This window comes from Ambystoma mexicanum, chromosome 2p (genome assembly GCF_040938575.1).
Source record: "Ambystoma mexicanum isolate Mex_15411 chromosome 2p, UKY_AmexF1_1, whole genome shotgun sequence".
Classification (NCBI taxonomy): Eukaryota; Metazoa; Chordata; class Amphibia; order Caudata; family Ambystomatidae; genus Ambystoma; species Ambystoma mexicanum.
The window spans coordinates 780,571,425-780,599,420 of record NC_090923.1 but is presented as its reverse complement, the minus strand read 5'-3'; the positions used below and the strand labels follow the sequence as shown (position 1 = coordinate 780,599,420).

General features: G+C 43.6%; 1 protein-coding gene across 1 annotated transcript in view; it reads left to right on the top strand.

The window, feature by feature from the left end:
* LOC138566787 (cytochrome P450 2F2-like) overlaps window positions 1-27,996 on the top strand; it is a 646,300-nt gene that overhangs the window by 113,476 nt on the left and 504,828 nt on the right. The window contains exon 3 of the mRNA XM_069644441.1: window positions 7,152-7,301. Coding sequence (XP_069500542.1) covers window positions 7,152-7,301 — 150 coding nt within the window. The remainder of the gene's footprint in view (window positions 1-7,151; window positions 7,302-27,996) is intronic.

Sequence of the window (27,996 nt, the reverse complement as noted above, 5' to 3'; positions counted from 1 at the left end):
GCCTTTTATACTTGAATGGGTGATAACGTAGATGCCATTAAGCCCGGTGACAACACTTATTGGGAACAACATCCAGGCAATTCAGTTAAAATGTACATCACAATTTCCATGTTATCTGATTTCTTCCGTGCCTCTATAACGTGCTGCAAATAATGCTGGTAAACAATAGACCTCAAGCCCTAGTGAAACATGAAGAACTGTACACTTTATAAAAATCAACTACAGAAAACTTGTGTGATAGTTCAGCAGTCACAGATTCCAATCCCACTAAATAGCTCTTCATATTAAAGTGTAGCCTGCTGACGACAGGCTCCAATCCTAGAAAGATAGCTCAGATGGTCAGTGTATTTGCTGCAGAGCTGTTCTTACTGAATGATTGCACACAATGCCCACATAAGTTTAATCCATCTCTGGGTGGTGAAATGGATGAATTAAATCTAGATCAGGTGGTACACTGCCAGTGGTTGGTATTCTAGCTGTGGTAGACTATATGCATTCTTGCATTTTTTTTTTGTTTTAGTTTTTTTTAGTTTTTTAACAGAATTTACAAAACTTTTACAAAATCTTTATCGTTTACAGCAATAAAAAAAAAGAAAACCAAGGGCAAGTCAACTCACTTATAAATCAAATCATCAGCAAAGTTGTTTTAGCAAGACCTTACAATGTACATAATACTCTATCATTTTCTTGAAATAGTACATTGAAGAAATTTGCCAAGGCTATAATCAGACTCATATTGTTAGTATTGAGAAGAAAAGCCCATCTATGTTCAGGCTGCACATTAGCAACAAGGAACATATATTTCATAAACATTTTGTTTCTCAGGGAAATCAGCCCTGAGCACTCAATTATTAGATGTTCTAATGTTTCCTTTTGTATTCGATCAACACAGAATCTACAAAAGCTTTCTGACACAGGGATTTGTTTTCGTTGGGCCAAAACAACGCGAGTAGGCCACAAATTGAATCGCGTTCTTACCATAGCCATACGTATATGTGGTGAAGGAGATTTAATCAGATACGGGGCAACAGCTCCCATTCTCTTGTCAACATAACATTTAAAGTGTTTATACTGTAGGCATAGTGAACGCGTGAGAATCCAATTGTAAAGGTAGATTTTCTGTTTAGCTCTATCTGGATTCATTATGAGCGTTTCCAGGTCCACATCTGCCATTGCCAATACTTGATACACACATTTAGTCCATTTCTGAATAAAAGCATGATTTGACGTAAATACATAGGATGCTAATTTTGCAAGGATTGATAATGCATTAGTGTTGACAAGGCATTTGCGAAATAGGGCACATAGTTGCCAATGGTATTTAGCACCCAAGGATATCAGGCCCAGCTCATATCGCAAACAAGCCCCAGGCGTTGACTGAGGTACCCCAAGAATCTTTCTCCAAAACTTGGCTTCTAATTTGTCTAGGGCATTAGTTGACATTATTGTTCTTGATTCTAACCCATACAATAGAACAGGGGACACTTTTTGTTGCCAGAAGAGAATTGCTGGAGTGTTGTAAATTTACCATACTTATATATTATTAGTTTGGTTTGCGATATAGCTGATGTTAATTTCTCTTGTAGTATCTGTGTATGAACTAGTGCAGAATTATTTTTTTCTAGAGGTAGACCTAAGTATCTATAGTAAGGTACAAAATCTAAAATAATGTCCTTTACTCTCCAAACAAATCGATTTCTGCAAGTCAGACTTTTAGAACATTCTACAATTTGTGATTTCTTGACATTCATTGTTAGTTCATTTTCATCAAAATATGTAGTTATGGCCGATAAAAGTTTTTGTAGGCCTATAGAGGTCTTAGAGATGAGGACCAAATCATCTGCATACCATAGTGGCTGAATTGGGGTGGTGTTTAACTTTGGTGAATCTGAACAAATATCATTGAAAATGTCTCTAGCATCATGAATAAAGAAGTTAAATAGGGCCGCGGCCAAAATACAGCCCTGTTTCAGACCTCTCACAGTTTTTATAACAGCTGACAGTAGACCCGTGAAGGTTAACCGAACTTGTATGGAGGTCGAGGAGTGTAACGAATAGATGATATCTATCAGTTCCTGGGGGCAACAAGCTTTAGTCAATTTCTCAATTAGTTTAACTCTTGAGACAGAGTCGAAAGCTGCATTTAGATCGATAAACGCAAAGAACAGTGAAGTATTTGTATTCTTTGCTTGCTCTTTTAGGGCATTGATTATCATTAAGTTGACTGATGTCCCAAGGCCTGGCACAAAACCTGTTTGATTTCGATCGCGTAGATTAAACAGTTGCGACCAATTATTAAAATCTCTTAGGACTAGACGGTTAAAAATTTTGCCCGGGCAATCCAAAAGGGCGATCGGTCGATAATTCGATGGTGTACCACGATCCCCCTTTTTGAAAATTGGTATTATAAGCGATGTGCGCCAAGAATCCAGGATTTTCTTTGTGAGAAGGATACGTTGAAAGATGTTATTCAAGATGACTGCCCAGTATTTGGGATACTGTTTTAGCATATAGTTGTTAATCCCATTGGGTCCTGCTGCTCTTGATGATGATGATTTCAAGATTAATTCTTCAATAATTTCCTCCGAGCACTCCAAGTTCCATGATGAGGTAGCTTGTATGTCATATTTAAATGAGTCGAAAGACTTATCCGCATTTAGGGCTGTAAAATGGGCAGTCCACTTGATCTCAGATACTCCATTTGCTTGTGAGATAAGTTGGTTATCAGTTGTGTTTAAGTTCAATAATTGCCAAATTTGAGCTGAGTTTTTATTTGATGTAGCCACCAAAAACGCTCCTCCATCCCGTTGGTAAAGTTTACCTTTAAACGCTCTAGCCCACGTTCTAAAGTGAGATTTAATGGTCTTACGAGCTTTAATCTTCTCCATCAAGGGCAACCTATTGGTAGCTCGGAGGTCTTGGCGATAGAGTTTTTTTGCCTGCTGCATCTGTTGGTTAAATGCATGATTATGTTTCTTCTTAGTTGGTATTTGAAACTTCTTGAATGTTGACAAGGAGTCTACATATGATTGCGATTGGGATAATATCGGTCGTTCACACAATATCGTATTGTATGCCATTAAGGACTTTGGAGTCCACCTGAAGCGTGTCTTGGCATTATTTATATTTAGCTCCTGTTGCATCCAAGAGCGTTTTCGTTGGTTTTCCAGATCAGTTCTCGGCCAGCTAAGCATTAGCATATGATGATCGCTTACTGATTGTGTTATTATTTCCAGGCTTGTAGCTTGCATAAAAAGTGTATTTGACAGATAGATATAATCGATTGTGCTAGTAGATGCACCTCTCTGCCAGGTGAAGTGAGATGGAATATCACCTGGCAGTGAACCATTGGCCATTCGCATGCCATGGTGGGTCATATACTCGTTCCATTTGTTTACTTCTTCACTTTTCCTCCCTTTAGTTGTTTTGATGCAGTCAAGATTAAGATCTCCAGCAAGAATAGTCGCTGCGCTTTCATTCGATTTTGCAATCAATTCGAATAATGACGTCAGGTCTCTGTAAAATAGGCCATCTGTTATTGCTACCGGGTTTCTATATAAGTTGATTACTGCTAAGGTCTGGCCATCAATTTTCATTTTGACTAATTGCATATAGGGATTGGGGCTAGCCCATTGATGTAATTCGATGGTTGAGCTCACTTTAACCGCTACCAATAGACCTGCCACTGGACGACCCTTTTGGGCCGTAATTGCTGGAATAAAAAATGATCATCCCATATTGGTAGAGTGGTCATCCAAGTTTCTTGCAAAATCACAATATCCACCTCCAAGAGTTTGCTGTTTTGGTTTTGCTGCAAATGTCTATGACCTCTCGTATTCCAACTTATAAGTGTGATAGAGTTCACATGTTTTTTCGGAGGATCATATAGCAATGGTGGTTATGCTTGATCATGAGAGGGCCGTTCGGTGGAAATTTTCCGTTCGAAAGAGCAGAAAGAGCATTTGCATTTACTTTCACATAGGTTTTTTGGTATCTGTGTTTCACAGGAGGCTTCAAAGTTCTTTCTTTCCGTATCTTGAGCCAAGAGAAAGCCCATTTCAAATAAAATCATCTTTGCTCGCCATAGAGTATTTAGAACCAGGCCAGACTTCATCCATAATCGCACTATTGATAGGTTCACATCGCAGATGAATTCCACCTGATCGATGTCGGCCGATGTTAAATCTTCTAGTGCTGGTATATCATTAAAGATGTTAAGCACACTGGTTCTGGAAAGATCATATTGAGGGTGTGGTTCGGCTCGACATTTCAATATGAGCGTATGATAGTTGTTAAAACTATTTTTTTTTGCTTTAATATTTGATTTTTGTGATCGAGATTTTAAGCCCTCCGTAGTTTGTTGATCTTTTATTGATTTTTTTTTTACTGGACTAGGAATCTTATACCATGGTGTCGATTCATTCATCAAGGTATCACTGTTTGAATGTAAAGAGCTTGGCTCTGTAATTGGTGATTGAGAGCTACAGTTTGGTGCCAGTGCATACTGTTTGAAGTATGCTTCCACCGCTGATTTAATATTCTCCTTCTGCTCATTCCTTACCAGAGCTTGCTTTATTTCTTTAACATAATCTGGTGGTAAATTGGCAAAGGTCACTTGTCTCGTTAGATCTAAATTTTCTTGTTGATTCAGTTTTGACCGACTGACAGTGATTTTCGGGTTCAGGTTAGATTCAGTTGTTGTCTTTGGGGTAGAATGCTTTAAAAGTTCCACCATGTTACCTTTATCGGAACGTTGTAGAAGGTACGCATCAACCGCTGCTTTAATGATGTCTCTCTGAGTAGATTCATTCAGAGTTGGAGCCTGTTGCGGAGCTTTCAGTTGGGGTGCACATTTTGATGGCAAATAGGGTTTCACACATGGGACCTGTGGAATTAGATGGGTCGAAGAAGACTGCGCATTCTCATCTAAAGCAATGACAAGTTGGGTCAGTGGTGAGTGACTTATGTGTGGACAGCCTGGATTTTGGGTTTGTGTTATTAAGAGTTGATCTTCAGGCAATTCGTCAACCAATGTAATTTGATTGTCAGGAGCTTTAGCAAGTTTAGTTAAGTCAATTGAATTAGTACATGGTCCAAAGAAGTCAGCTTTCGTTGTTTTTCTGGCTGTTACATAAGGTTTGGTCATGAGGTGTCGTGCTTTACCTTTAGCACGAGAACGTTTATTTACAGCATCTGCAGCCGCTTTTTTTACTTGACACTTTCCAGCTGAATCGAAGTTATCTACACTTATCCACGAAGAATTAGGAGGGGCTAATGTTGGTGAGTCAGCTTCAATTGGGCGGATAATGTGTTCAAATAATGGTACGGCTTGTGTTGTGAAGATAAATCTGCGGATACTGATGAAATTGGTACCACTGTAGTAATTTCTCTTTCATCCGATTCTTGGCGTAAGGATAACAATTTCTGGTGCGGATGAGATTTCATCCATAACATGATCTGGTCAATCTTTTCAGACTGTATATTGATTTTTGATTCAAGTGACTCGAAAAGTTTAAGTAAGCTTTGAATTGTTGAATTTACTGCCACTAGTGTAATTTCAATTAGACCTGGATTTGAGGAGGTAATCGTTTTCTCTCTAGAGGAAGTTCGATGTCGGGGAGTTGGTAAAATGTATGAAGCCGCCAAGGAGACAGTAGAATCCATTGAGCATCTTTTACGATAGTCAGGTGAGATTGACTGCAGAGATACATTAATTTCTTGATTACTTGTATGTAGTGAAGTTTTTAAAAAGACTTCTTGATTATCGTCTTGATTTTCTTCATCGTCTGAGATTTCTTCAATTTGGTCCAACTGTTGTTTAGTAGTTTTGTCTTTTTCTGTAATTTTAGTTACCTGTAGCATTGTGTCATCAGACAGAGGAAGAGCCTCTTTATTTTGTAGATCCTCATGCGCTACAGGTAGGCTTTGAAAAGTACAAGGTTCCGTTGAACTAGCGAGCAGGCCCTCATGAGATTTTGCAATTATTGGTATTGCAGAATTTCCATGATTTATCAGGGTCGCATTCGATGCAACTAACGTTAATGCGGAAGAGTTGATGATTTGCGCCATATCATTTGATGGTTCTCGGCCATCCTCCTGATCTATCATGGCAAGAGGAATGCCATTAGGTCGTAAGTCCATGACCGTGCTATCAGTTGTCATGTTTTCCAAAGGGGGAAATAATTGCCTTATATCTTTAGTCAGTACTGGTGTTTTCACTCGAATTTTCGGCCGAGATGTGGGGGAAGTCAATTTACCAGAAGACACCCTAGGTGTTTTGTCTTTTGATTTACTTACAGGAGGGCGTAGTGGAGTGCCTACCTGCATATTTGTGTTCGGCATGTTTGATTTAAGGGTGTAAATTTGCATGACTTCCAACAAGAGACCCTTCCTTGTTATTTCCTTCTTTGTAACTCTTACTGATAAAAAATAAGATAACAAATAACAGTAACCAATACAGTTATATGAGCATCTTAGTAACTCGACTTAATAAAAATGAAGAAGAAAAAATTTAGCACCTTAAGTGTAATCTCCGTCTGAGGATAGCAGTGCTAAAACCATATAATAAAATAAAAAAAAAAAAATTCTCAACCTCAGCACCGCAGCGCCGCGGCTAAGCGGCAAAGCGAGACTTGAGGGGACTTGCTTGGGTGCGCGCGCGTCCCAGGTTAAATAGAATCCGCCTCCACGTATGCAAAGCCTAAACAAAAATTAAACAACAATGTTTAGACATTAGTTCGATAGTAAAATACTATCTTAATGTTCCAGCACACGTTTCACCTTGTGGATAATGAAGTCCAAACACACAAAAAAGCACCAAAGCGTCTTTCCAAGCGAATTTCCCAGCAAATTTCCCAGCGTCTCCAGGAGCTGCACAGTAGAGTCTGCGGCAAAGCGGGACTTTAGGGGACTTGCTTCGGTGCGCGCGCGCGTCCCAGGTTAAATAGGATCCACCTCCACGTATGCAAAGACTTGTGGATAATGAAGTCCAAACACACAAAAAAGCACCAAAGCGTCTTTCCAAGCGTATTTCCCAGCAAATTTCCCAGCGTCTCCAGGAGCTGCACAGTAGAGTCTGCGGCAAAGCGGGACTTGAGGGGACTAGCTTGGGTGCGCCATTCTTGCATTCAATATTTGACTGTCTCTTTTAGGAATTTCCTTCAGCAATGGGGAGAAATGGAAGCAGCTCCGCAGATTTGCCATGTCAGTCTTGGGGCAGTTTGGAATGGGCAAGAGGAGCATGGAGGAAAGGATACAGGAGGAAGTTCAGTACTTAATCAAATTCTTCAGGAGCAAAAAAGGTTAGTTGCGAGAGTGAAGTGTGAAGATCTTGAGTGAAGATATTGCCGTCCCAAAAAGGTAGGGATTACTTTATTTCTTTCTAAATTTAATCTAAAAGATAATGATTGATGAAATTTGAAATGTGTGCTCATATACTGTTGCATTAGGTTCCCTATTGCTGATGTAAGGAAAATGGGAATAATCTTATTCAATGCCTGCTTTGTGAAGGACACACAAACTCTTTCTCACATACTGAGTGGCTATATGTATTGTGGATAGGTTGCTGTGCACAATCTACAAAATAAAATTGCACCAGACCAAAGCTAAAAGAAAATGGAAACCCAGTTGTTAAAGTAATTTTAAACGTATTACATTGTTAGCTAATGGAAAAAAACAAGCTACGCTTAGACAGGTACTACTGTGGTTTTTGCCATTAATTGTTTGTTCAAAATGTTATTATGCTTGGGACTTTTCACAGCGTAGAGTTGAGAGAAATGTTAAAGATATGTTTTACAACAATTCACAAAACACAAAGGAATTGAATTACGATTCAAGTGTTGACATATAGATAATTTCCTCCTTCTTTTAAGTAATTGAGCTCAAGGAATAATTAATAAACTGCAATTTTGTGAATACAGAGTGACAGCATTGTGCTCCTAAAATGATCAGTTGCAAAAATCGAGACCTGTTAATTTTAGAAAACACATTATTAAAGATTGAACTGGCACAGATTTAAGTTCCATGCGCTGTTATGCCAAAACAAGGCTTCACACTGTGTTGCATAAAATAAATTGGGGGTCGGCTTGATGGCAAATTATACAGAAGAGTTAAATGAGGATTTATGCTTAGATTACTTACTGGTAACGATTATGACTCCCAGACCTACTGTTCCTCTTCACAGTACTTACTGTTGCGCCCCTCCTCCAATGAACGGTATCTTTATCCAACACAAATGTTCCTCCCCTCCCTCCGGGAGGTATAAACACCTCCCTTCTTCAATCCTCCTCAGTTAATCAATACAGAGCGAGGATCAAGGGCCATATCAACATCCACCAAAAAGGAGAGGTGGTTCACAAGAACTGTAACGATGCAAAGTAGGACTAGGGGGTAATGAGAATAACTCATAAGTAACCTAAGCAATACTTCCACATGCCGCTTCCTCATCCCAGTACTTACTTTTGAGTAGTGCCAAATACAAAGATCATAGGATTTTTAAAACACCAAACTCCAAAATGTATACTGTAACACACGCTCCCTCACATCCTGTCCCCCCAGACTCTCAGGCGCCTAAGGAGGGCTTCTGTGCAGAAGCCGGCCAAAGGACGGCGAGCAAGGGAACCAAACCTGGTTTGGCGCGCAGAGTAAAACACGAGAAAGACCTTTACAAAAAGAAATGATGAATAAACCCAGCCGGAACCAAATAAAAGTAAATGGGGTCCAGCGGATTTAAGTTTGAGGCTACCAAGATAGGCTAAAACAGTACCAAGGCCATTTACATAGACAGCGGTAGGAAAAATGTGCTAGAAAAACACATGTAAGAGTGGAAAAAAGGCTTACATTCTTACAGGATGAAAAACATTAATCCTAGAAATCCAGCAAAGCTGCTGAGGGACTCAGTAGGTAAGGGAAATTAGCCATTCTGGAGAATTCTCCCTAACACTCGCCCCCCACCAGACTAAGGGACAGGAGGATTTAATCCACTCCTGGATGAATCTCTTCACTCTAGTCGGTTATAAACATCCTAGCGAGACCATCAGCATTTTGGTGCAGACATACTGACCTGTGCTCAATGGTGAAATCAAACCCTTGCAGGCAGATTGACCATCTTAGAAGTTTTGGGTTCTCCCCTTTCATTTGCATTAACCATCTCAAGGGTTGGTGGTCTGTCTGCATCACAAAAGTAGATCCATAGAAGGATGGTCTAAACTTCTTCAGAGACCACACAATGGCAAAACACTCACGCTCTATGGTTACCCACCTTGTTTCTGGTTCCTTCAGTTTCCTACTGATGAAGCAAATGGGGTGCTCCCTCCCTTTGTCATCGAGTTGACTAAGGACTGCACCTATTTCAAAAAAGGTAGCAGGCACGCCTCTCCAGAGAGAGCATGGCATGATAACCTCTTCTGAGATGAGAGTTTGCAGCACACGCGTTTTGCTCACTGTACCTTTCACAGATGGGAAATATCCATTTGCACATCAGTCTTTGTCCCACCCACATGTGCAGTCCAGCACCGAAATGCTCTGGCAATTCCTCTCTGAACAAGAGTACCAACAGCAACCCCATACATGTGTTTCAGCCTTGTTGGGCCTCATCAGTGAGGTGAAGCTGTGCCTCTCTGAGCACAGTGAGCAGGGAGTCCACATCTGGTTGCCCCCAGGTAACTTAGGGTGACCAACCCCAGGTTCCTTGCAAATATTTCAAAAAAGGTAGCAGGCACTCCTCTCCAGAGAGAACATGGCATGATGACCTGTTCTGAGACGAGAGTTTGCAGCACACGCTTTTTGCTCACTGTACCTTTCACAGATGGGAAATATGCATTTGCATATCAGTCTTTGTCCCACCCAAATGGGCAGTCCAGCACCGAAACGCTATGGCAATTCCTCTCTGAACAAGAGTACCAACAGCAACCCTATACACGTGTTTCAGCTTTGTTGGGCCTCATCAGTGAGGTGAAGCTATGCCTTTCTGAGCCCATGAGCAGGGAGTCCACGTCTGGTTGCCCCAGGTAACTTAGGTTGACCAACCCCAAGTGCCTTGCAAATATTTCAAAAAAGGTAGCAGGCGCTCCTATCCAGAGAGAACATTGCATGATAACCTCTTCTGAGACCAGAGTTTGCAGCACACAATTTCTGCTCACTGTACCTTTCACAGATGGGAAATATCCATTTGCATATCAGTCTTTGTCCCACCCACATGGGCAGTCCAGCACTGAAATGCCTGTATTGGCATTAAATGCATTAAAGGACTGCACCTATACCTGTATTCGAGGCATCTGTTTGCACAATGAAGGGTTGGTGATAATCAGGAGTTCTTAGGACTTTAGCTTGACAAAGGGCTTTCTTCAGGTTTTCAAAGGCTTGAGTCCACTCCTCATTCCATCTAACCTTTTTAGGTAATTTTGGAGAGGAGACTACATTCAAAGGAGAAACGATGGACCCATAGTTTTCAATGAAATTCCTGTAGTACCCAGCGAGACCTAGGAAGGCTCTCACTTGGGTTTGAGTAGTAGGGGTGGCCCAGTTTTGTACAGCTTGTACTTTGCTAGGAAATGGCCTTATTTCACCTCCTCCCACCTCATGACCAAGGTAGACCACTTTGCTCTGACCAATTTGACATTTACTTGCCTTTATGGTCAGATGGGCCTGCTTAAGAGCCTGCAAAACAAATACTAACTGATCAACATGTTCTTTCCATGTAGGGCTGAACACTGCAATGTCATCTAAGTATGCCATGCAGAAGCCCTCCATCCCATTCGGAACTTGATTGACCCTCCTTTGGAATGTAGCAGTTGCATTCTTTAATCCAAAAGTCATAACCTTAAACTGGTAGAGGCCTGCTGGGGTTGACATTTCAGTTTTCTGCTTGGCATGGTCTGTCAGGGCTATTTGCCAATAGCCCGAAGTCAGATCAAATGTACTGAGGTACTTGGCTGCACCAAGTGTATCCACAAGTTCATCTGTCCTTGGTAAAGGATGGGCATCCGTCTTGGTGACTGCATTTGAGCTCTATAGTCCACACAGAATCTCAACTCCTTGGATCCTGCCTTTACTACTAGAACAACTGGACTAGACCATAGACTTGTAGAGGGCTCTATAACCCCGAGATCAAGCAACTTGTTGATCTCTACTTTGACGTGGGATCTCACATGTTCTGACATTCTGTAACCTTTGCTTTTCACAGGTAAACAGTCACCCGTGAGAATATTATGCTGGCCCCAAGGGGTCAAGCCTGGGGAAAGTAAAAACAGGGAGGCATACTGATTCAACAGAAACTTGCACTCATCCTGCTGTTCAGATGTCAGATTAGAAGAAAGATTAACTCCTTCTATCTTCTCATGTAAATGTTGGCCTCTGAGTAGGCCAGGTAGAGGTTCACTCTCCTCTTCTTCTTGAGCTGAAGCTAGAAACAAAGCTCCCACTTCTGGTCTCGAGACATATGCCTTCAAATGGTTGGTGCTAGGTCTGCCTAAGTCCACCAAATAGTTCACCATCCAGGTTTGCTCACAACCTTGAATGGTCCTATCCATTTGTCCTGCAAGGCCCTCTGCCTTGTTGGCACCATAACTAGAACAAGCTGGTCTTGAGTAAACGCAACCATGTTGGACCTCTGTTCATGCCAATGTTTGACCAGAGCCTGACCTGCTTTTAAGTTATCACTTGCTTCTGCATTCAGGTGTGACATTCTCCTCCGAAGACGTATCAAATAATCAGTCACTCTGACTGGCTTGGGGGAAGGAGCTCTCTCAAACCCATCCATAATCAGGGCCAACGGGCCTCTGACTGGATGGCCATAGAGAAGTTCAAAGGGACTGTAACCAACTCCCTCCTAAGGGACTTCTCTATAAGCAAAGAGAAGGCATGGCAGTAGAAGATCACACTTTCTTTCAAGGGGTTCCTTTAAGGCACCTATCATGCTCTTCATAGTATGATTAAACCTCCCTACCAGTCCATTTGTCTGTGGATGGTAGGCTGTAGAGAACGTGTAAGTGACACCACAGTTTTTCCACATGGCTTGCATGTAGTGGGACATAAAATTGGATTGCCTGTTGGATATCACTTCCTTAGGAAACCCTACTCTGGTAAAAATACCAAGTAGAGCCTTAGCCACAGCCTGAACCATAACAGTTCTCATAGGTAATGCTTCAGGGTATCTAGTAGCATGGTCTACTACAACCATGATAAACCTGTTCCCTGAAGATGTGGGAGGGTCAAGGGGACCAACAATGTCGATGCCCGCCCTCTGAAGAGGAACTCCCACCACTGGGAGAGGCACCAGGGGTACCACATTCTTGGCTCCATTCCTGCCAGAGGTTTGGCAAGTGTGAAAGCTCCTACAGAATTTGTCAACTTCTGAACCCATCCTATCCAGTAGAAATATTGGCAGAGCCTTTCCTTGATCTTTTTGAAACTCAAATGACCAGTCAAAGGTATCTCATGGGCCAACTGTAGGAACTGGAGTCTGTTTTCTGGGGGAACTACAAGTCTTTTGCAGTCCCCAGGGATAGACTCAGTCGGTTCACTGTAGAAGAGGCCGTCTTCCCAGTACAACCAATGCTTCCCAGGCTCTTGCCCATCGAGCTGAGAAGCTGCCTGTAGGTGAAGACCTTCACGAGTAGGACACTCTGCTAAGGTCTGCCCTGTTGGGTCCACCTTCTGTCAGTAAAGACTGCAGCTCAGGATGATCAACAGGATCCAGATCTCCAACTAGAGTAATGTCTTCTTCCAGATCTGATTCTTCCGAGGCTGGCTCAACCACACAGGGTTGTACCTCACACTCAGCCTCAGCAGGTGTAGGAGTCACAGGTGTGACTTTGGACAATCTTGGGGATGTCCTCATTGGTAGCAGAGGGTTGCTATCTGCTTTCTTCTTGGAGGTCTTGGGTTTAGCCTTTGCCTCTTTCTTTCCTGAAATAGCAGTGTGCAACTCCTGTGGACTGGGGGTGATAGCTTCATCTATCAATTCCCCTGGAGGGCCTCTGAAGGTCCTCTCCCTTGCAGGCCTAGTGAGCTCCTGTTTCCTTGTACTGGGAGGCCTGGGGGTACTAGACACAACTCCAAGAGTGTTCAGGTCATTACCCAACAGGACTCTCCCAGGCACTTCACTCTGCACACTAACAGGTATTTTGACAGTCATGTCATTGCACTGGACGAGAGCTGGTAACTGGGGAAGCATTTGCACAGGGCCCCCAGCTAACTTGGTTAGGTGTTTGGGTGCCTTAGCAACATCCACCACCTTGAAAAATGATTCATCAAACACAGTTATGCTGGCTACAGTGTCTCTGATGGCTGGGGTCTCCTGGCATTTCACAAGAACACTATCTTTATAATACTCTTTAGTATTATCTGGGATGGAATTATTGACATCTAAATTCTGTTGTTCCCACAAACCCAGGGACACTAAAGAAACACTAGCTGAGACGCTCATGGGTTCATCAGCCAGTAGGTGAAAGTTTCCATTTGCCATAGGTACTTCTTCCTCTGGGGAGAAGGTAAGGAGACAGTGTGGACAACTGAAGGTTTACCCTTACATCTGGGATCCCCTTTCACATGGTCAGTTGACCCACAAACATAACATTTCCCAAATGTTTTGATGAATGGGGGTTTGTTCTGACCCCCATCTAGTTTGGGTCCAGATGGTACTCTAGTCTGATTCGGTTTCCCTAGTGATTTACCCTTATGTTGCTGTTTTCGGCCCTCTTTTGGATTTGAGGTATTAGAATTCTCCTTGTTATCTTTCTTTGGCTGCTTTCCCTTATCCATCTTCTGAGTTGCCCCAGAATCCTTGTGAGTAGCCCTGCTGGCAACCCACAAGTCAGCAGCCTTATCTAACTTCCTTGGATCTATTTCCTTAGAATCAGCCAAGTGCTCTATGAGATCAGAAGAGCAGGCATCATAAATTGACTCCAACATAACTAGATTTCTCATTCCTTCATAAGTGTTTACTCTGTGACTCTTAACCCAACAATCTAAGTTTTTCAAACATTCACATACCCAGGTAGCCCAAGATTTACCATCATGCTTTTTGAGGGTCCTAAACCTCTTAAGATACTAGGAAGGGGTATTCCCAAATCTAGAAATTAAAGCTAGCTTCACACACTCACAATCCATCCTATCCACCTCCCCCAAATCCATCACAACATCAGATGCAACAGTGGGTAGCCTAGAGAAGAGCAAAGGAAGCAACTGATTCCCTGTAATGTCTTGCATTCCATGGTTATATTCAAACATTGCGAACCAATCCAAAATACCAAGCTTAGCCTCATACATACCAAAAATGTATTTAGCCATACTGGGTCTCTTAGGACTGGAAGACCTAGAAGACTCTGGGAGAGAAGCATTTTCAAAAGACAACTATTTCACAACTAAGGGATGATTCAACTCCATTTCTCTGAGTTTCAGTTCTTGAAGTTTTGTGTTCAGTTTGAGCATTAATACATCTAAATTCCAATTCAAGCCTCATCTTTTCTAGAGCAATGAATTCAGGACTGAGTGTAGGTCCTGATGGGGTCCCAGTGGACAAAGGTTGAGGTTGCTGAGCAGGTAGAGGAGCAGTAAGGCCTATATTGTGAGACACATCTGCCCCATCTTACTCATTCATAATAACTGACACATTATCATCCTCATCATTTTCCACATTTGCTGGAGGGTCAGGTATTTCAGACCCACTCTCCAGACTTTTTTCCTCTAACAACCTTTCAATTAATTCTGACTTTTTGCCTTTAACAGAGAGATTCCTTTCTCTACACAGATTTTTTCAGATAATCCACAGTGTAACTAAGGAGGCTCTCCTGACTAGCTTTCCATATCAGACATGATTAAATTTGTTTTTTAGACATGTTTAGCCTTGTGGTTAGTTCATCCAAGGTAATAGCAGCACTCTAAGTGTAATCACTATACTTGATCCTCACCTCTGTACACCAGTGTTAGGCAGAATTATATGCAGTACCCTTTGGGAACACCACACACAATTATGACTACAAGTGACAATACAAATTCACCTTTGGTACAAGCCTGTACTACACAGTAACGTGGTAGCGATGGCTGGGCAGCAAGGCTTATCTCAAGAACAAGTGAGCAGTATCAATAGTTACACAAAGGACAGCAAATACAATGATTCAAACAAACACTGACTCAAGGTTTCTGAGTAAAAGAATATACATTTATTTACACATCAGTTGTAAAACTGTTCACTAGATAAAGCAGCAGAAAAATCACACTCTTAATATACTACACAAAACCCAATTAATTCTGGACAAGTTAAGCTCAAAATGAAGTGTGAGCAAAATGGCACTCCAGCAATTAAAAAGGGAGGGAAAGACAAGGTTATACAAAATTAAGCAGCACCAACAAGCAAGTAGGCAGGGCAATCTAGAAAAGGCTTGCTACAATGAGGATTCAAATCAATAGGCCTGGTCCAATGTTAATGGTACAGAGTCTTTGCAGAGGATCACACAGTTCAGAGTAGTTCGCGGTTAAGTCTTTGCCAAGAGTTCAAAATGAAGTTGATGGGAAGAAAAGTTACTTAAAAGAGTAGAGAAAGACAAGCCCTCGGATTGGCAAAAGATTTCAAACACTTTCACTGCGGTCGGACGGAATGAACAACTGGGTTAGAACAGTACCTTAAATGAAGAAGAAGGCTGTAGCTGAGGCAGAAGTTCCTGGCAGGTCTTGCAGGCTCACGGTTCCTGAAGCGACTATCAGACTGACATGAAGTTGGAAGACTGGAGGGTCCTGCACTGCCCAAGGAAGAAACCAGCAGCAGGGCAAAGCAACAAATAAAAGGTGTGCTCCTTAAAACTCAAACAGGGTCCGGTCCTTCTGGCTATCCAGTTCACTGCAGCTGTGCACAGCGTATTCGACCGGGGGAGGGAGCCCTTGCTTGGTGTTTGGCAAACTGGTTGGTCCCACCAGCTCAACGGAAGGGGATTCCTTGCAGATCTTCTCTGTCATTGAAGTTTGGAGATTCGGACCCGCAGCAGGGCTTCACCGGGAGGTTCAGTCATGGTAGTGGTCCTCTTCTTTCAGCTTCTCTTCGGTTCTCTCGATCCAGTGGCAACTCCGCCTTCCTAGTCCCACAGACCTGCTTTTTATGCAGTTTTCCCCCATTCACACAGCCTGGCTGTCAATCACACAGCAGGGTGGCTGTCCTGGCAGGACAGTCACCTAGCCTAGCCAATCAAACCAGAGTGCGACTTGGGTTTCAAAGGGAACCCTGTGCAGGGGGCCTAAAACCCCTCCCTCACATCCTGTGCCCCCAGACTCTCAGGCGCCTAAGGAGGGCTTCTGTGCAGAAGCCCGCCAAAGGACGGCGAACAAAGGAACCAAACCTGGTTTGGCGCGCAGAGTAAAACATGAGAAAGTCCTTTACAAAAGAAATAGCAAATAAACCCAGCCGGAACCAAATAAAAGCAAATGGTGTCCGGCGGATTTAAGTATGAGGCTGCCTAAAACAGTACCAAGGCTAGTTACATAGACCGCGGTAGGAAAAATATGGTAGATACCACTGCCACCAGCTAAATCCTAAAGAAAGGGGAACAAAATAATGTTCCATGAGAGACAGACAAAAAGGGATAACTATTAGCCCTTTCCAGTACTGTATGTAAGATAGGTTGTACTGGGTCTGTGAATTTAAAAAGACTAATAATGTCAATGGCAACTTTACATGTTCTGGTAGACAGTAGTCAGTCACAGAATATGGAGTTTAGAATAGGAATTCTGAAAAAGACAACCCTTTGTCACTTGATTAAAGGTGCTGCATGACACACTGTAAAAAGCTGATGCCTATGGAGTAGGTGAGCCTCCACAGTCTATGAACAGAAAAATGTAAAACACACAACAAAACACATGTAATAGTGGGAAAATAAATAAATCCTAGAAATCCAGCAAAGCTGCTGAGGAGCTCAGAAGGTATGGGAAATTAGCCATTCTGGAGAATTTTCCCTAGCACACACCATCACCACCTTTATTGACAGACCGCTAGACCACATCACACAATGTATGAATTCAGAAAGCTGACACCAAACACACAGACCCACTGACTGGCCATGTTCAGCTGAAAATGTCTGAAGAAAGTATTTGGGTCATCCGACTTAGCTTCTCTACCCGAGACTGGCTCATGCCTCTCGCCGACCTCCCCATAAGCTTCTCAGGCAGTCGTAGCCCCCACTGCTTTGGAAGCCACAGCAATGATGTGCCAAGTCCATTGGCTGATGGAAACTCCCAAGGCTTCTCTGGCAGTCTACGAGGCCCCATATGTGACAAATTGTTCCCCTTCAGAAAACATGTAGTCCCCTTAATGTATATGAGCAAAACCCTTCAGACCTATAAAGAATGCCAAACATCCTCTTACAGAGAAGAAAGATTCATATTGAAAACTGGGACCACATTGTCTTGAGGCCTGTGGAACTGTGAAGCCACTTTTGGAAGAAAACCGTGATCACAGCAAAACACCAATGGTTCTGGTACAATTTCCAAGAAAAGTGCCTTGAAATCTTCCACAATATTTGGGAAGACGTGATAGCCACCAAAAAAGGGTGAATTCAAAGCTTAACATTTCACATCAATAATTTCAGTCCTTTCAGTCACTTCTACTGGTCTAAAACTCCCCCAGCGAAATGTCAAGACCATCGGAAGATCCCAGGGAGGTGCAAAAAAAATCCACAGGCCTGGAAATGGGCACACTTATTAACATGCGCCTCAGGAAATTGCCTCTTGCAGAGTTTTGCCTACACAGCCACCAAATTAACTCTCAACGTAAATGTGGCAGGACTCCTCTCAAAACTATCAAGTAGAATTTGCAGTAGAGCCATCATACCACAGGACATCACATGCAGCTTATTCTATATACACCAGGGCACAAAATGGTTGCAATGCTCATTATAGCACTTCCGAGTAGCCTGCCTCCTGCATTTCTGAAGTGAATGGGCAGCCTTAGGCGTACAGCCTAACTGTTGCAAGCCTCTCCACTCAACATCCATAAGAACCATCTCACCACAGATGTACCTAGCTCACCCCAGAGGATCCCATCTGGGACAGACACTTAGGCAAGACTTGCAGAGGAGCTACCGTTAGAGCTATCAGAAGGGGAAGCCAATACCTCCATGGACAGTAGGGTTCCACCAAAATTAGCTCTGACTTGCTGTCACAGAGCTCGTCTCAACACTACCAGAGCTGGCCTTTAATGCCAACTCCTTTCAACTGGAGGAAACATTTTCTCCTATTCTCCTGCAGGTTCCAGTCTTCCAGTCTTCCTGATAAGCGAGATTTCCGGGAATCACACCCCACCCTGTGCCTCCAGCATCTGTGGCAAAAGTGTTCACAACAGATCGCACCAGTGAGAAACTTCAAAGGGATGGGAGGAAATGCATACAGCAGACAATCAGTCACTCCAAGGATATCGGATCCACACCCCAAGCAACCTTGCTTGGGAACATGGAGCCAAAACATGGAAGATGATGAGTCCCTGATGTAGCAAAGATACCCAAATCTCAACACAATCATCCAAAATATTTCCAGCTGCAGCAACATCCTCTGGGATGAGAGAAACACCCTGCTGAGCCAGTCCACAGTGCCATTGCACAATGCCTAATATGCACTATCTTTAAGGATTTCAGATTCAGCTGTGCCCATTGCTCAGAACCCCAGCCAATTCTCCAGTAGCAGGTGACCATGTGCCCCTTCACCAATCCCCTTAAGCTACTGCTGTATTCTCAATTTGGACCAGCACAGAGCGCCTCTGCACCCAATTCAAAACAACTACAAGGGTCTTTGAATGTCCAAATCCATCCACCAGGGAGCACAGTTCTGCAGCTCATGAGTTACTGACAACAGAGTCTTAAACTCCAGTGAGGCCACACCAATGATGATGCAGAAGACCCAGCAGAGGCCTGAGGTGCAACTGTGCCCACCAGCACTGCCTACACTCAAGATGACATATGTCCCTGTGCTTGGTGCAGTATCCTGGCTGATGCCACTTCCACCTTGTCCAATTCTTGCAGCAAAGCTGAAGATGCTTTGTACAATCCATCAGCAGGAAGACCTTTCCCATGTACATACGAATTTGCATCCCAACGAAAGCCAGGTCCTGCAAGGGCAGAAGATGGCACTTCCTCCATTCAACTAAAAAACCCACGAGAGACAAACAAGTATGTAGAAAGAACCCCCTCCTCCAAAAGTACCTGCTATCATGAGTCAACTAACAAAGAGCCCATGCAACTACAGGAACCAAAACCATTATGAACACACTGAAGGATGTCTACAAACCAAGAGGTAGACCTGACAATAGAGGTGATGCCACCCTACTGTGAACAGCAAGTACTGATGATGGGACCTCCTGATTGCAATGTGTTAAGTACCTGGCCCCGAGCTCAGTGTCACCCCTCCTCCCCCGGCCCTCCCCACCACCACTGGCTTGGCAATATCTCACGTTACATTGTGGGCTACTGGGTTCCGAGAAATGGTCAGGCTGAGTGGGACACCACCCTCCCCTGCTCAGCCTACACCAATACAGAAAACTGAAATAAGCCAGCCCAACAAACACTCACTTGTGCCTAGTAGCAGGGCTATTCCCATCCCTGGTCCATGTTCACAAACCATACAGTGTAGCATTCCACTAAACCCAAGAGGCTGTTTGGTAAAATCCAGACCCCAATTGAGCCCTCATGCCCAACAGTGAACCATGCATGATTCTATGCACTCCTCTTACCCACATGCAGTGAAGGGTACCCACACTACTACCAACATTGCCACTTGAAGCACAGTAGTGAGAAGAATGTGATAACTGTCCAGAGGACAGAAACAAATGAACTGAGGTTGATTTGGAAAAAAGGAGGCTTTATACCTTCTGGTGGGAGGGGCAGAACACTCAAGATGAGTTAAGATTCCAGTCATTAGAGGGAGGGTCTCAAGTGTAACTCAAAGTAAGTACTGGGACAAAGAAGAGTTACATGGAGGTAATCCAATATTCAAATTGAACAAAAGCAATCATTTGTAATCAATGGCATATACCTTCCTGCGCTCAGCCATGTGGATGGCTGGCTGTAAGATAAGCAGAGTTGTTTGTGGAGAGGAGGGATTCAACTACCAAAAGAATGGAATGCTACTTTCCCAGGTGTTTTGTGGGTCCATTTGGATGTTGCAGAATAATGTGAGAAGGAAAAAGCCTTAAAGCTTGCCATGGCTATGCGTGAGAAGGCCATCCGCTCCTGCCTTTCCCTTTGGATTCTGGAACTTATTTTTTTCTTTCCCATTTGAAATGTAGGAACACTACAAGTTCCAGAGGTCTAAGAAATAGCACGACTGGATGGACTTCTCATGCTTGGTCATGGGAAATTTGAGAGCTCTGAAAAGATCACTTTCACAAGCTGCGCCTCAAGTAAACCTCAAAAAAGTGAAATTGAGATGCAAGATTATCAGCAATAGAGGGTTTCGAGGTACACTTGAATCTAAGTAATTTTGGTCTCATCAGTGGTCACATTATTCAATCTGTAGTTATGTTTTTATATTTAACAGCTTTATAATTCAGATATTGCATTTTTTGTGGACTTCTGGCCCAATGCACACTTTTGCTTCCCATTCAGTCACACAATTCCAGAACAGCATTCAACCCAGATAGCGCAGCATTCGGGAAATAGATCCATTGAGTTGCCCAGTTTTCCATACTTCTGGCACGACCAGCAGGCACTACAAACTTGCGTCAGTGAACGATGTAATCTAAGTAAATTGATGTTGGCAATAGAAATACGAGACCTTCAAGGTACACTTGAATGATGTGTAGGTTGTTATCATTTCAGCAGTTACGTTATTTTAACTGACATTCTGCTTGAATAATTAACATCTTTTGCAGCTCAGGTCTCTCCTTACACACACGGCTTCACATTCAGTCATGGAAGTAGAGAACAGTATTCAAACTACATATCCAGGCATTCGGAGCAATAGAGCAAGTGTGGTGCACTGTTAAACAAGCTTGCATCACAACCACTTGTGAATTGCAGTTCGAGGGCAGCATGTTCAGTTCAGTTCTGGTCCCTCCCATTTGGTCTACGGTCGACCCTGAGGGTGTTCTCAAATGCCTTGGCCCCGAGATGGCTTAGCATAATCGAGAGGGGGTTCCGGTCTTTCCCTATCTGTATGATTGGTTGGTGAAGGCTGCCACGATGGTGCTCTTAGAAGAGGGGGTACATATTGTCGACTGAATCATCTGGCCATCTTGTGCCATTGCAGCATCTGATGTTCATTAATGCACAATGTGGGCTGGGGCTTAGATGAGCGCTGCTCCCATTGCATGAAGCTGTTCATCTTCAGGGGTTGTTGCTGGTGTTTCAAGTAGGGTGCAAGGGTGTTCTGTGTTGCTCAGGATGAATAGTACCTCAGCAGTGGCTTATGTAAAGCAGCAAGGGGGTACTCAGTCTACAGCGCTTGGGGACTTGGCCAGAGTTATGGGGTGTGGTCAGAGTCGACCGACGTGTCTCTGACAGCACTGCATATCAGGAGAGAACACAATGGCACTACAGATTGGATCAGCTCCTCTCCTCCCAGGAGATGTCACTGCAACAGGCGGTGTTTCAGAAGTTAAAGGGGAGGTTTGGGATCCCAGCTGTGCCTCTATGCAGAATACTCAGCTTACATTATTTGGCTTCAGTTTCCAGAGCATTAGAGCTTGCAGCGCGAATGCAATGTACTTGGAATGGCTGATGGATCTGCTTTATGCCTTTCCTCCTGTCCCTTTAAATCTGAAATGTTAAGCAGGCTCTGGGGCCGCGCATCAGAGCTGATCTTAGTCGTGCCCTATTTGCCACGGAGATCAGGGTTCCCCATTCTGGTGAGTTTGGTGATGGCTCCTTATGGGTTCTTTAGCTGTACCCCATACCTCTCAACACTTGTAGTCGCTTGGAAAGGTACACATTGCAGATTTAAGGATAGGGGGATATCACAGGGGTACAACAATTGTCTTTGAAGAAAGACAACGCAGAGCAACAAAGATTTGAATCCTGGTCCTGTACTTAGTGACTGGTCTCGGGTGTTAAGCGGGTAATACAATATTAATTAATTAATAATTAATTTTGGATGGGTGAGAACCCATTAATGTGAATGGACATTGGTGAAATAACTGATTCTTTTTGGATGACACCCACCAAAAGCATGTGAGTTGGGAGCTATGTTACTCTCTCTTACTGATGTCTCCATAGGAAAGACAGAGACATGTCTCTGGTGAAATGGTTGGTGTGGAAAATTAAAGGAAAGGCTGGCAAAGCCTTTGCCTTACTCCTCAAGTGGCTTACTCAGTAGGCCAACTAGTCTGATGTGCTACAATAGGCACTAGAACCATATTATATCCTGTTGTGTACAGAATGCAGTTCAGGCGGTGTCCTGTGGCATGGCAGTTATATTGCAATTTCTTTCTAATAGTTTTGGGAAAGGCCTTGCAGTGTCTATGTTGAGAGCTCATTGGGCAGGTCTGGTGGTGTAACGAGAGCCTTTGGGTGATATCTCTAAAGGAAAGAATCAGCTGAGATACTTATTGAAATGGTTTGTCTTTTCCAAGCAAATTCATTATTCTGGGCTTCCCTTTGGGATCGCCTGCTGGTCTTGAAATGTTTCAGGAGGCAGGCTTTGAGCCTGTGGAGAAGGTTAACTTGACATTGTTTATTTGTTTATTTATTTATACCAGACTTATAAAGCGTACGGTCACCCAGAGGCATCATGGCGTTACCCAGCAAGTAGAGAAGAAACCAGAGCAAAAAAGTCTTCAAAGACCTCCGCATGGCCAGAGGGAGAGAGTTCCACAAGATGGCCTCGTCATCAAGAAGGCATGACCACCAACCCTGGACAGTCTGAAGTGTGGAACCTCCACCAAAAAAGCTTCTTCAGAGCAAAGAGAACGGTGAGGTACATACAACTGGAACTGAGCCGGCAAATAGGCTGCTCCAGTCCCATGTAAGGCATGGAAAACCATACAGAGAGACTTAAACTGCACTCTTTTCCCCACTCAGAGTCAGTGGAGAGAGTGCAGTACAGGGGAAATGTGGGCACTGCAGGGGGTGGAAGTAGTGACCCGGGCCGCCAGGTTTTGTAGGTTCGAGAAGGCGGGAAGCAGCACATTCCAATAATCATGAGATGATAGCACTAGTGAAGAGACCACGAGAGTCCGGTAGTGGGGAAGGGGGGGAGTGGCAGGACTTTCTGCAGTACCTTACACTTAAGATGCCCTGCCTGAGAGATAGAACTGACCTGAGCAGCCATGGAAAGAGAGGAAGCAATTTTCACCCACAGATCTTTGACAATAGGTGCAGGAGTGGGGCAAGAGCCCAGTGAAGATGGCCAAAAGAGGGGGGACGAAAAAGCAGTACATCAGAAGGACTCACCACCAGTAGCTCCGTCTTCTCCCTGTTCAGTTTCAGCCAGTTAGAGGACATCAATTCCTGCAGGGCTCCAAGCATGTCCTAAGCCTGACTGCCGTCTCTGGTACCGCCAGATCCAGGCATACTAAGATCTGGGTATCATCGGCGTAGGCATAGCAAGTGAAGCTGTGGGAACCGATGAGCCTCATCAGTGGCTGAACGTAAATGTTAAACAGAATGGGGGAGATGGCGGAGCCTTGACGAATCCGACAGAGACGTGCAGTTGGAGGAGAGGAGAAGGGTGGTAAAGAATGAGATTGGGATCAGTCTGATAGGAAAGAGGAAAACCAGGCCAGTATCACCCCAGAGAGCCTGGCCCCTGCAAGGATCTCAGCAAAACTGCATAATCAATGGTGTCAAACTGGGCCAACAGATCAAGCACAATACCTACCTCTGTGTCACCTGAGTCATGCAGTCGGATGAGATCGTCCACCACAGAGACCAGGACTCCTTCCGTACCATGGCCTGGCCGGAACCCAGATTGAGAAGAGTGAAAGAAAAAAGATTGCTCCAAAAATGTGGCCAAAAGAGGACAGACAAGGGACTCAAGCAATTTCATTAGAAAAGGTAGCAAGGAATTGGGACAGTAGTTAGCCAACACTGTGGGTTCAAGAGGGTTTTTTTTCAGTAAGGGAAATACCAGAGCATGCTTAAGTGAAATTGGAATGAAACCAGTTTCAAGTGAATCATTAACAGCTGTTGCAATCTACATGACAATTTGACCTATCACCTCCTTTATAACCCACAGCAGAATAGCGTCGGTCCGGAAAGCAGATTTCAATCTTTCCATGAGCAGCAAAATATCCTCTGAAGAGAAAAGCAGGAAAACATCCCAGCACATGCCATGCGAGACCTCCGTGATCGCAGACGAAAATGCCAAACAATGTGGCTAGGAGGCCTGGAGGGTATCGCAAATGTCAGAATTTTTCTTAAAAAAAAAAAGATGAAAGAGAATCGCACAAAGATTGTGACCCAGGAGCTCCTTCGGAGGGGGTAGAGAAAAGTGAGCGAACCAGTTTGAAAAGCTCCTGAGGATGGTTAATAGATGTTTCGACTTGTTTGGAATACAACACACCCTTTGCCTCTCTAATAGCTTTATGATAAAAGCAACTGCTATGTGTAAAGTTTAGCCTGGTTGTTTGACAGTAGTTGGTGCACCAGACGTGCTTAGTCTGGCGTTGCAAAAGGCGAAGAGCACGAAGATGGTCAGTAATCCATGGTTTGGATTTTTCTCCCCTGATAATCTGTATTTTGAGAGAGGCAACTCGGTCAGCTATAGAGGTGAATGCCGTTTCCAATGTACTCAAGTCGAGGGGGAGGCAGTCGGCACAGGAGGATTACAAATGACATGCAATTGATTCCCTTGAAATCAAATGCAAGTCCAGCCCAGCCGCTTACGCCCTACTCGAGTGGTTATGGCAGTACACTGAGCACAAAAATGATATCCGCAAATGGTCAAACCAACAAAAAAAGGATAATAGAATTAATACTGATGGCCTCACAAGGAGCAAAAATTAAATTAACGGTATTTCCCCCTTGCATGTGTGGTGCATGTCACCAATTGGGGGAGACATTTTCCCTATAAATCTCATGACAACAGCATAAGTTATATCATTAGCTTTAACATTCAAATCTCCCACAATCCAGAAATTGCCATAGTGGAGTTGACGCGCTGCAGCAAATTCAACAAATGCTTCCATACAGCTAGGGTCATTACCTGGAGACCAATTGACCACAACACTATATGCTGGCTGTGTGGGGGATAGAATAAAACAAACAGGCAAGGCTTCCATGTTTATGCCGTGGTTCCCAATACAATATTACCACAAAACAGATTCTCAAAAATGACAGCCATCCCAGCCCCCAGATGAACTGTAATTCTGTCAAAATGCCACATCTTAAAGCCCCGGATGAACTACAATTCTGTCCAAATGTACATTCTTATAGCCAGAGGGCAACAGCTGGACCACGAAGGGCACAAAAGACTCCCCCAGCCAGGTCTCTGTGATAAAAACAAGGTTAGGCTGGGAGTCACTTTGTAAATTGTTAAATTGGGCAGCGTGAGCCCCTAGAGACTGTGCATTCAGTTGTAAGCACTGGAGATGCAGAGGAGCCTGAGTGGGTCCTACTAAAGCAGTTGTACCGTTAAAACCTCTTGGAAAGCAAGAAGAAGGTAGACAAGAGCAAGCAACCTCTCAGAGGGAGATTTTTCACGGTTGTCTTGGTAGCTATCACATCTGCATGCAAGTTGTGGACGAGAGGCACTCTTTAATGTTAATATCCTCTTTTTTGGAGTGATCCCAGATCAGTTGGTGCTTCAATGTTATCCTGGTTTTCTTCTCAAGGTAATGTTGAAATTCCACAGGTATCAGGACATTGTGCTACTGGCTTTCCATCCAAAGCCTTCCTCTCTGGATGCCCAACGGGTGGTTCTCACGTACATTAAGAGGACTGCATGTTTTCTTAAGGTGGACAATTTGTCACATTTTAGGCCTCGGGGTCTGGTAGGAAGGCTTCAGTGGTCTCAATAAGTTGATGGATTAGAACAATAATTTCCATGGCGTACATGGCAGCATTGGAGCTGCTGGCTCTGAGGATTCAGGGACGGTTAACCAGAGGCAGTCCTACGGTTGGATGGATATGTCTAGGAGCCCCTTCTATGACCACTCCTACTAGGATCAACCTACAATGTTGCAGGGTCTCAGAGGGACCATTGGCCCTTCCAACAAAGTATCCCCATGTGAAAGGTGAATCTGGATTGGTCAGAGTTTGTCGTCCCGTCCCTGGGACCCTGGACAGTTACCTAATGTTGCCATTCTCTAATCACCTAAACCTGTGACAGTGCATTCAGTTGAACACCCAGATGCAACACTTGTAGCTTCTTCTCCCTTGGTTCGATGCAAATGGCTCTCCTCGTCTACCTGGTTTGAATGGGCATTGTACTTCTCAGTTGGGTCACACGTGCTGAGTTCCCGAAAAAAAGGACTCTCACCTGTAATTATGAGGATTCTAGCCTGACATTCTGCAGGTGGCTTATTCTCTTGGTAACTGGATTGGCTGAGTGCCTTGTTTCTGCTCGCCGCTGGCTGCAGCGATTGTGCCAGCTCTTCCATGTGCTCGAAGCCTGTCTCTCCTTTGACATCCATTTCAGAGTCCTATAGTTTCTATATCATTCCCTATGGCATCTCTATGTTAATAGCAGTCAAGCATGTGCAAGCTAAATATATGAACTCTTTGCATCTTGTGATTTCAGCTTTGGCTAAAGATATGAACACAACAATATGCATGTGTATCGGTCCTCTTACCTACATGGGTCATAAGCATTTGCTTCGTGCCTATATGCAATAAACTAGTGCATGTTCGTGTAACTTCATAAATGGATGAATATGTACTTCATGTATAATGCAGCTACGTTGTGATGACGTCATTGAGTTGTGGCTTTGCAGTCAGTCTACTTGCTCAAACAATGTAATTTCCATATTGTCTGAGTAATCGATTGGGTATGGTCTGAACGGTTGTCTGAGTGAATAGCGCTTCTCACATCTGCGATACATCAAAGTTTGTGGCAATGGGGCTATAAGTGAGGCACATCTGTCATTTCTATGCCTTCGTGCTGAGGATCGTGTGGGGAGCAATAGAGTTAAATTTGGATCTCCATCTGCAATCCCCCTTCTGGTCAACCTGTCGACCACACTATCTATACTATTCTCTTGCTTCATCTGTATCTTCGCAAGATAGGCCTTTGTTATCCCTCCAAGATGTCTATAGTATTTTACATGGTCGTCTAAGCTCCATGTCATGTAGCTGCAGTCCCCATCAAGATTGCACCAAAGCCATTTTCCGCAATAGTCACTGGTATTGTACTGATACTGGAACATCGTTCCTGTCGGGAGCAGGGGACATGTGTTAATTGTCTATTCAGTGCATTCCATGTATTTGTTTCTTCATTCTCTTCAGTCTCTATGCATATTAGCACATTCATCCCTAAAGTCGGTTCAGCTGTCTTTCTACACTGCCTAATTATTATCTTGATGACACAAACTGTCTGCACCACTAGTATCAAGGCTTCTGCCAGTACTTTCAGTCCATTAGCCATCCATGTTGGTATCCATGAGAATATGTAACACAGCCAACCTTCATCCTTTCCAATGGTTTTCGTTTCTGTCTCCATCTTTGTCTGAAGTTCAAAGAGCATGGTGTTGGCCTCTGTCAAAGTCCCATTGCCTTCGTCATTGGCAGGAACAAATGTACAGCAAGAAGACACGATCTTGACGCAAAAGCCTACCTCCATGGCTTTGAGGAGATCCAAAGCATATATGTTCTCGATGGACATCAATCTTACTGCTCTCAGCTCCTCCTTGATGGTGTTGAACCCTTTCATGGTTGAGTTTGTTGTCTGCATCAGTTCACACCATGTAATTTGGAGCCACTTGACATTCGTGTTTGTTTGTACTGCTGGAGTGATGGATGCAAAGAACATCTCAGTTCTGCTGAATAGCCTGTGCTCTGGTGGTATCGCATTTAATGCATTTTCCAAATCTTATGAGGCATAGTTTCCCTTCTTCACTCTGTTCAATTCTGCAGATCTCTTCTTCCT